The sequence below is a fragment of the Nannobrachium achirus genome, assembly GCF_963921795.1.
Source record: "Nannobrachium achirus genome assembly, chromosome: 11".
Taxonomy (NCBI): Eukaryota; Metazoa; Chordata; class Actinopteri; order Myctophiformes; family Myctophidae; genus Nannobrachium; species Nannobrachium achirus.
In genome coordinates, this window is record NC_137820.1 from 40,998,588 (window position 1) to 41,008,914 (window position 10,327).

Here is a 10,327-nt window from a genome sequence, read left to right on the forward strand (position 1 = left end):
CCCAAACATTGAATCAGCAATGCAACACTGGTTAGGAACCTTTATGACCTTAATGGTTCCATTTGTACACTCTCAGAGTTAAATTAACATTGATTTTACAATATAAAATGGGGTCTCAGAGATAGAAATGCCATTAAATGGGGTGCCAATTGCATGTCAAACTGGGGGTCCCTGAAATTAAAATGGTTGAAAATCACAGCCCTAAAAATCTTCTCTAATATGAGGGTCCCTGGCATAAAGTTTTTACCGGCACAGCCAAGAACATTGCTGCATGAGAAGCTGCTTGTATGCTCACTTGGATCAACGTTTTCTTTCGCCTGTGTACAACTTATGTCTCGTGCATGAGGGTTTCGTTGACTTCAGTGAAGGTTTGGAGCAAGCCGACAAAACGCCATTTACACTGTACTTCAGGGGTTTTCAAACTTTTTTGACTCAGGGCACCCCTGTAAATAACTTTTTCATACACGGCACCCCTGAGTTACTCTGTTAATTTTTTTAATCTTACATCATCACGGAGAAATATCCGTTTCCATCAGAACTGACTGAAAATAAAGTTATACTTGACGCTTATAACCACTTGAACCTCAGCATGCTTATTCTGGGGGAAAGGTTCACCAAAAATAGCCAATCTACAAGTTGTGACACGTTGTGAGCTTGTAGATCTGCTATTTTTGGTGAAGAGAGTTAAAAAAATAAAAAATAAAACTCATCAAGTAAGTAGGCTACAGTGCAAATCAGGTCTGTTTTACTAAGCATAGTGAAGTGATATTGATGTAGTGATATTGATGAATTCCAAATCTTATCAAATTATCTCGCAGCACCCCTGGACTGGCATCACGGCACCCCAGGGTGCCCCGTCACCCACTTTGAAAACCCCTGCTGTACTTGGTGCGTTCTTTTATCTTCACCAAATCTCTTATAGATAGCAGATCTACATCTTACTTGTGAGCTTGAGTGGCTATTGTTGTGTTGCTGACGGTCTGGTAGACATATTCAAATAATTTTTTTAATAATAGTGTGACCTTTGGAGGTTGTTGTAGGACGATAATTAATTTTGACACTGACTGTAAAATGTAAAAAAAAGTACGTACATACTGACACTCACACACACAAGCACGCACACACGGGTGCATGCACACACACACACACATGCACACACACACACACACACACACACACACACACACACACACACACACACACACACACACACACACACACACTCTCTCTCTCTCTCTCTCTCTCTCTCTTCTGCCCGATTTATGATCCTACATAAGGATTTGCCTTAGAAAACAGCAAAAGCTGTCCAACAGCGCCCTCTAGTGTAAGATAACTTTATGAATCTGAAGGTTTCAACTGATTAGGTTAATCTGTGCATTTATTGGTGACTTTTGTTATTATTGCGACCGTCAGGTCGCAGTTACTATCAAAACCTCCACAAACTGTGAGTCCGTCAGTCAGTCCGTCCGTCCGTCCGTCCGTCCGTCCGTCCGTCAGTCAGTCAGTCTGTCACACGTCACATGTCACACTTTTGCCCTGCTCATATCTCCGCAACCGTTGCCCCGATCCATGCCAGATTTTGCACACACACTCCTTGCCTGCCAAACTACAACCTCCAAGGACCCCCGGAGCTCTGGGGGACCCCCAGATGTAAAAAATGACCAAATGTGCAAAAATGACCAAATGACCACCCCAACGGGGCTGCTCACGGGGAATTCCCGGGGACCACCGACTCCTGGTGCTCCAGAACGGATGCAAAAGTGGTGGCGCCCCCAGTGGAGGACCCCCTGCCACTGCAGCGTACATAAAATGCCGTAACTCGGGCTAGGAGCAACCGGGAGAGCCGGGGCCGGTACCTATTCGTCCGCCTCGGTGGCGCGGAGACCCCACCCCTCATTTCTCACATGGCCCTCTTCTAGCGCCACCATGTGGCGGATTCTTGCAAAACACATTTTTGGACACTGCTCCTACAATTTTTGCCCTAAAATCACTCAAATCGGTACACAGTATGTCTACACTCATGTCATCAACATGGATCTGTCCCATATAGCGCCACCTTCAGGCCGATTTTTTCAAACACATTCTTGGACACTGCTCCTACAGATTTTGCCCTATAATCACACAAATCGGTACACACTATGTCTACACTCAGCGCCACCATCAGGCCGATTTTTTTCAACCACATTTTTGGACACTGCTCCTACACATTTTGCCCTAAAATCACGCTGCGACCTGACGGTCGCTTATCTCCCGATTAAGGAGTCTTACTGGTGTATTTAGTGGGGGGAAACCTTTCGAGCTTCTTCCTGGTGAAGTGGCCATACATTCCATAATGGAATCTATACTGTTCTGTACTGTAGGCCTACTGTAAATATATTCAGTCAGTTGAAACATTGCATCTAAGAGAAATAGCCTATATTCATCTTAACCAAAATATTGTACTGGGACCTTACATTAACCCAATTACATCCAGAACTACAAGCTAAACAACTCGCACTGCAAGGCATTGTGAGCTTGTAGGTCGGCTAATTTCACAATCTTAATAGGCCTACTATACGTATAATATTTGACAATTTAGACAGTTTGGTAGGCCTTCTTCTGGATAGACATATACCATGGCCTAACATGAGCGAATCTAGCATGGTTTAGAATTCACAAATTCTAAAAAGAAAAAGAAAAAAAAAGTCAGATCTGAAGGGGAGGAGGTTGAGAAGGTCTCCAGTTTTAAATTCCTCGGCTCGCAGTGCACATCTCAGAGGACCTGACTTGGAGCATCAACAGTCCAGTCAATTTTCTCCATTGACTTTAATCAAACATTTAATGTTCCCCAAATATGGAGATGACTGGCATCATATACCAATATTGATGACATCAAGGATCTCCGTATATGGGCATGAAAGGGACAGGGACTGAGACTGACACAGAGATCTCCATATATGGCCATTAATGTATTTTCCTCTGAGGAGTAACAATGGGTAACATTCAAGTGGTCGAGAAGACGGAATTAATTTGCGTCACACTTGCAATTTCTTTCTAGTTTAATACATTCGTAAGATTTATTGTATGTCTTATGGATGTTTTTATTTGAAAGTAGACTATGATGACTTGACTATGACAGACTAACAGTTTATGTTGCTCTATCTGTAAATCTGTATTGATGTTGCTATTTGTTATGCACTAAAACAACTTGTGTTGTTCCATACAGTTACAAAAAACATCTCATCTTTAAGTTCCTATTTATCTGTATCACAATGAATACTACATTTTCAACGTTTAAAAGAAAACCATCAATGTTATATTGTCATTAAAATCCTTTTGCCAAAGATTATTGTGTTTTGACAATTATTTGGGGGCCCACTTGCAATATCCTCATGACTAACTGCTTTAGAATATCTATCAATTTATGATTATGATGTCATGACTGATTATATGGTGATCTGGATCTTAGGGATGGATATTGGCAAGGATCTCGCGATGCAATACGTATCACGATACTTGGGTCACGATGCAATAGTATCACGATATATTGCGAATCTTTCTGATACAATACTATTGGGATATATCAGCTTTAAAAGCTGAAGGCGCTGCTCTAATGTTGTTGTTTTCGTTGTTCGCAGCCATTTTCTCGAGAGACCTCACTCACTGAACCGTGGGAGGGGGAAGTAGCTACTATAGTACAGCGACATCAAGAGGCAGCGGAGTGTCAGGACTGGACTTCTACCAATGGTTCCTATGCATGGGAACATATTTTATTTTCCTCAAAGTATCGCGATACTATGGCCTGAAGTATCGATACAGTATTGGCAAATAAACTATCGCAATGTATTTTCATATGGATTATATTGCCCACCCCTACTGGATCTCCTGATTGTTTTTACGTTTATGTATGTTTATTATTGTGTCTCTTAACCCAGATATAGAACAACATGAAGAAAATATTTTTCACCCAGTCAGATTGTGTTGTAGGAGGCATTAGCAGATGATAATAAAGTGCAACATTTTTATATTTTTGTAAGGTTTTATTGAAATGTTTACAACGTTGGGTGAAGAGGGCAGCAGAATTCCCTATAGGCCATGTGTACTCATTGTCTGAACAACATTATCCACGTTTTTACTTCAGTATAACAATTAAAGGTGTAGTTCACCCCTAAAATTACTTTTTTTCTATGGATTACTCACCCCATGGAGACATGAGTTCAATAATATTTTAGTTGTTTGTCACATTCCTAAGACAATAATTTGATTACAATAAATTTACCCCCATTGATTCCGGAATCAATGGGGATAAATTTAATAAAATCCAATTTGTGTCTTAGGAATGTGACTAATACAAAAACATATCATTGAACTCAAGTCTCCATGGCGTGAGTAATCAATAGAAAAAAAGTCCTTTTGGGGGTGAACTACTCCTTTAAGGGTTTGTTTGCATGCTGATAGCTTGTCACCCTGAACAGTAGATACTATGAATTATAATAATAATTGTCATATTTTTATTGTTGATGATATTTTATTTTTATAAGAAATGAAAAACATGCATCTTCAGCATCTTCCCAGGGTGGGCTATATACAGAAGGTGGCTTTGCATATGATTTTGTTATGACATCGTTTCACATTACTTGTTGTTCACAGTGTAGGAAATAGAAAACAATCTGTACAACACTGTTTGTGTGAGTGTGTTCTTCATTGTCGTCATCTAGAAACCAGCTTGCAGGTACAGACTGTGTTCATTTGCAGTGAAAGTCCGAGAAACAGTTCTTGACGTCTGAAAAGCAGAGACGCACATCACACTTGCGGCATTGCGTGGTGGTGTACCCATTAGGGCAATGCCTGCAGCGCCCTCTCGTCGTCTTCATTGGTAAATGCCCAATCTGGTCCTGGCGTACATCCAGTGGCAGGTGTCCACATGATCTTTTGTGCGGGGCGCTGGTTGCTCCAGAGGATGGCCTCTTCCCAGTGACTGGGCTTCCATTGTCTGAAGATGGTCGTCCTCTCTTTGGAGTTTGTTTGACTGTGTCCACCTGATTAGAACAAAATCAATTAATATACATGTCAAAGAAACATTACACACTGAGATATTGCATACATCTAAATCAGGGGTCTTCAACAGGGGGTCCGGGACCCCTAGGGGGTCCTCAGAGTTACTAGAGGGGGTCCTCCAAATCTTTGTGCGATATAAACTTTTTTCTCCTTTTTTATATTAACCACTTGAACCCCTAGCATCCATATTCTGAGAACTTTAGCAAAAAATAGCAGATCTATAAGCTCACAACGCCTCGCAGCGCGAGGTGTTGTGAGCTTGTAGATCAGCTATTTTCGGCAAAGAGGTTTGGTGTAGAAGGGGAAAAGAGCAGACTAAGTACAGAGTGAAAGGTCAAGTTTATTAAGTATTGACGGTTAAATATCTGAAAACACAAATTGACATATGACTCCAAAATACACTGATGATTGTGCTGTCAAACAATGAAACTATATGGAATCAATGAAAAGGTTGTGGGGTTCCCTGCTTCACCTCTCTCAGTTAAGGGGTCCTCGGCCTGAAAACTTTGAAGACCCCTGATCTAAATATTAAAAAGTATGACACGTGGTAAATAACAGAAATTGATTCGTACCAGAATGAGAGAGGCTGCTAGCTGTGCCTGGAACCTTCTCAGGTTCAACTCAGGTTTTTCCTTCAGAGCTTGGCAGTCCCGCTTGTAGAGGAGCCAGGCGTTGACCACAGCAAGCGTGATGGTGTGCCAGAAGAAGTATGTGTACCAGCGGCGGGATTTCAGGCGGTACTTGTATTTTGCTGTGAACGACGAGTCCAACAAATCCACGCCTCCCGTGTCTTGATTGTAGTTGCCCACAATGTACGGCCTTTCAACTTCAATGTGGGTCTTGTCCACCGAATCGTGCTCTTCTGGAACCACCTGCAAACCCTTCTCTCTGAATGAATCAAACCATGGTCTGATTTTCCAGAGTTTGTCCTTCTTTTCCGTCTCGGACACTGTCAAGTTGTTGACTAAATGTAAGGATGTCAACATAGACTGGAATCTGTTGCGCGGCATCACATCAGCAACAGGGGGGTATCGTGTCTCTGTCTCCCAGTACATTCGACATGCATCCATTTGTACGAGGCCCATCCTCAGATACATGCCCAGCATCTTCTCTATTTCCTTTGTATTGGTGTTTACAGATGTTCCCTTTGTCTGACGGCTGTATTCATTTGTGTTCGTTACCAGAGACTGAATCATGTCTTTGGACACAAACTGGCGGAAGTATTCCAGCGGTGCTCGTAGGGAGGTCACATCTTCAGTGGGAGGTGGACCAGAAAAATCAGTATTGGGGCTGGTAAAATATTTTTTCTGCCCGCGATATCTTTCACGGGGCTTGGCATATGTGGCCAGGCGCGGCTCAATGTCTGCATTGGCGGGGCAGTCAGCGGGTGGTTGGTTTTCTTCATCCAGTTCTCCACAGGGTTCTTCATCTGAGTCTTCATCAGTTTCACCATCAAATTCTATTTCCACATCACTCTCTCCATCCTGGACAGCGTCTATGACATCCTGCACACTGTAGTGATGCTGTCTCCTTGACATTCTGAAATGAGGAAAAATACAATTGGATCAGTATGGGTGGTGGCTGGTGGGGCAAAATGATTCCACATTACACTAAAGTAATCTACACAAATCAAACAATACTGTCTGACTGACTACCAGTGGTGGAAAAAAAGTACTACTTTTTTTACTCAAGTAAAAGTATCAATACTGCATTATAGAAATACTTTGTTACTGGACTTCAAAATGTACAAAAAAAGTACAAAAATATTTGAAAATTACAGATCTAAAAGCTCACGACGTGTCGCGTTGCGACATGTTGTGAGCTTGTAGATTGGCTATTTTCAAATAGCCTATGTATAAGAGAGGGCAAGTGGTTAATGTATGTTTTATAATATTATAATTTATATCTGCAAAGTAACTATTGTAACTAATGTTTTGTAACTAATGTTTTCAAATAAAAGTAGTGGAGTAAAAGTACAATATTTGGATCTGAGATGTAGTGCAGCAGTAAAAGTATTGGAAATTGGAAATACTCAAGTAAAGTCAAAAATTTCAACTGCAGCTTTAGCATCACACTACACGACACTACACCACACCACATAAAAATATCTACATTTTCCATGACACGAAAGTACCCCTATCGGTAAGAAACAAATTTACCCACAATATAAATGTGTATTACAACTATGCTAATTATAATACACTATAATGGATAATTGATGTAATTTGACCACAAAATAATTATAATAGACTATAAAGTATTAATGTATTACTATGATAACTATAATACACTATAATAGATTATAATAGTGGTTATAAGACAACATAATCTATTATCATGTATTACAACTATCCTGGTGGTCTAAATGAAAGTCAGTGAGTGATCAGTCATTATGAAGTGTTTGGCCCAGTTTGGCCTAGTTCAGACCTACTCTAAAGACCATTTTCCACAACGGTGTGGTGTAGTGTGGTGCGACTGCGGTGTGGTGCTAAAGCTGCAGTCGAAAAGGGGCTTAACTTTTTGGTACCCCGTTTAGTACCACTTTCACACCAGTCTACCGAGGTCCTTGTAGTGGAAAACCTGGCACAAGTGGGCAGTGTGGACTGTGGAGTGGTGTGGTGTTGGGCCATGTCAGTGGAAAAGGGGCTTTAGTTACTTTACACCACTGCTGACCACCCTATTACCATCCTAAATAGCCGGGGAGCCACAGGCCCAAAAGCTCAAAGAATAGGGTTTTACCTGTGATGTCATGACATACTTTTTATTTTTGTTTTTTCTATTAATTTGGTCATTAAGGTACACAGAATGAGAGGCCTGCTCTGCCGGAAACTCTTCAAAAAAAAGTTATGGCCATTTGTATATTCACTCCATCGACTTCAATATACAGGAAAGAAACACACCAAAAAAAATATGCTTTAAGTAGCATGTGAGGGGTCAAACTAGGGGTTCCTGATAATTCTGAATCCATTGCAAGCATTTGTTTTGCATGAAAAACATTCCTTGGGCTAGAAAACGGACCAAAATAACGGTGAAAAGTGATGACTCATCACTTTTTACAGGTTTGAGAGGCTGAAATCTAACCCAAGGAATGTTTTTCATGCAAAACAAATGCTTGCAATGGATTCAGAATCATGAAGAACCCTTAGTTTGACCCCTCACATGCTACTTTTTTGGTGTGTTTTTTTTCAGTATAGTGAAGTCAATGGGAGAAAAAAAATTCGCAGTGTCTCTGGCAGAGCAGGCCTCTCATTCTGTGTACCTTATTGACCAAATTAATAGGAACAACTAAAATTTGGTGTATGTCATGACATCACAGGTCTTCTCTCATTTTGGCACAGTGGCTCCCCGGCTAAAAGGGAAATTCATGCAGTCCCCCATTCAGGACCTTGCATTCCTGAGTGTACATGTTCTACCTGTACACAACACCATCCCAGAAGAAGAACAAAAGAACCTGTTTTACCAAGTAGCAGGAGGCATATAGTACCAACACCATCCCAGAAGAAGAACAAAAGAACCTGTTTTACCAAGTTGCAGTAGGCATATACCCAGCTACATTAGCAATCTGCTGCGCATATGAAAACATCCACCCAGAACTAACTGTTTTTGAGCAGTGGTCACACCACTCCTATCTATCTATCTATGTATGTAGCCTGAGCATGATGCAATACCGCTGGTGACCAAGTGGCGCCAAACAAACACACACGCAAACGCACAGACATATGACCCTGAAATATACTGACACACACACACACACACACACACACACACACACACACACACACACACACACACACACACACACACACACACACACACACACACACACACACACACACACACACACACACACACACACACACACACACACACACACACACACACACACACACACACACACACACACACACACACACACACACACACACACACACACACACACACACACACACACACACACACACACACACACACACACACAACCGTTCACTTCAAACTTTGGATTTTTTTCTTCTTTTGCATAAGTAATGTGCACAAACACAAGGAGAACTTTGAACTCAGCTTCTAGGATAATGTGTTTGGATTAGAAATTAAAGTAAAAATACATATATTTCCTACACTGTGTAATAATTATCTAGAAATGGAATGTGTAGAAAGTGTGTGTAATTTAGAATATATTGTAGATCCCTGACAAAAGCCTAACCCTAAACCCTGACAAAACAAGTCTAGACTACACTTAATATCCAGGTATGTAAACTGGCAACATGCTATTTTCCGCCTGCCCCAAACATGTGGCATGACTGGCATCTAAAACATTGTGTAATTTATAGAAAGCTAAGAAAACTATTAAAGGCATTTTACTTACTTTGATTTGGTTGATTTGGTGATCTGGTCCAATGAAACAAAGCGTCAACACTCTGCAAAGTTATGCAAGTTGTGGTAGATTCAGGACCTTGTGGGTAGCCTACTTATAGGCCTATACAAATGTCCTATCCAATAGCATTGTGAGAATGAACAATAGGAGCTATGCATGTTAATGTGGTGGGGGTGTTGTAATTCTGAAACAGCGGCTGGAATCCATATAAAAGAATAGAAGAGGGAGCCTGACAATGGCCAAAATGATTATTTTATCTTTTTTTTTTTGCTTTTTGTGGTCATATTTTGAAAAGAAACACATGAAGCTTAATTTAATTGTTTTATAAAATATTTTCGAAACATTATTTTTATTTGAGCATCCGTTTTTCAAGAAAAAGTTGACTATAGCTCCTTTAACTGCTTTGCTGCAGCACAACTTGCCCAGTTTGGGATATAATAAACTGTCTGCCCATGTATTTTGTTCTATTCTATGTATGTTTATTGTCTCTTAACCCAGATATAGAAACACATAAACAAAACATTTTTCAACCTGTCAGTTGGTGTTGTAGGAGGCATTTGGAGGTGATAATGAAGTGGAAATGTTTTAGTCTATATTTTTGTAAGGTTTTATCTGAACAACATGGTCCACATGTTTTTTTACATGACTGATTATTATGGTGTTCTGGATCTTGTGATGTTTGCTCTGGTCTATGTATGTTTATTGTTTCTCTTAAGATGTCTTAACTGCTTTGCTGCAGCACAAATTGCCCAGTTTGGAATATAATACACTTAACTAACCATGAACTTTTTATAATTCTCACAAGGCTGTAATTTTGTCTGCAGACCACACTGAACCTAGCCTACACTGAACCCATGGCACACTAGGCTAGAAAGAACAATTGTGCCATCTGGTGGTGGCGAGCAAGTGTTACAGTTA

General features: G+C 40.6%; 1 protein-coding gene across 2 annotated transcripts; it reads right to left on the minus strand.

Moving 5' to 3' along the window:
- Nucleotides 1-2,087: 2,087 nt before the first annotated feature.
- On the minus strand, nt 2,088-9,553 carry LOC308293480 (uncharacterized protein). 2 transcript variants are annotated; one of them, XM_080736021.1, is made up of 3 exons: nt 9,401-9,553; nt 5,610-6,576; nt 2,088-5,018 (listed from the first exon to the last, which is right to left on the minus strand). In XM_080736021.1, exons 2-3 carry the CDS (start codon nt 6,573-6,575, stop codon nt 4,725-4,727), a joined length of 1,260 nt encoding a protein of 419 aa, XP_080592147.1. In that variant the 5' UTR covers nt 6,576; nt 9,401-9,553; the 3' UTR covers nt 2,088-4,724. The 2 variants fall into 2 exon arrangements, with proteins under 2 accessions (XP_080592147.1, XP_080592148.1); XM_080736022.1 differs by lacking the exon at nt 9,401-9,553 and having other exon boundaries at nt 5,610-6,655.
- Between the last annotated feature and the right edge of the window lie 774 nt (nt 9,554-10,327).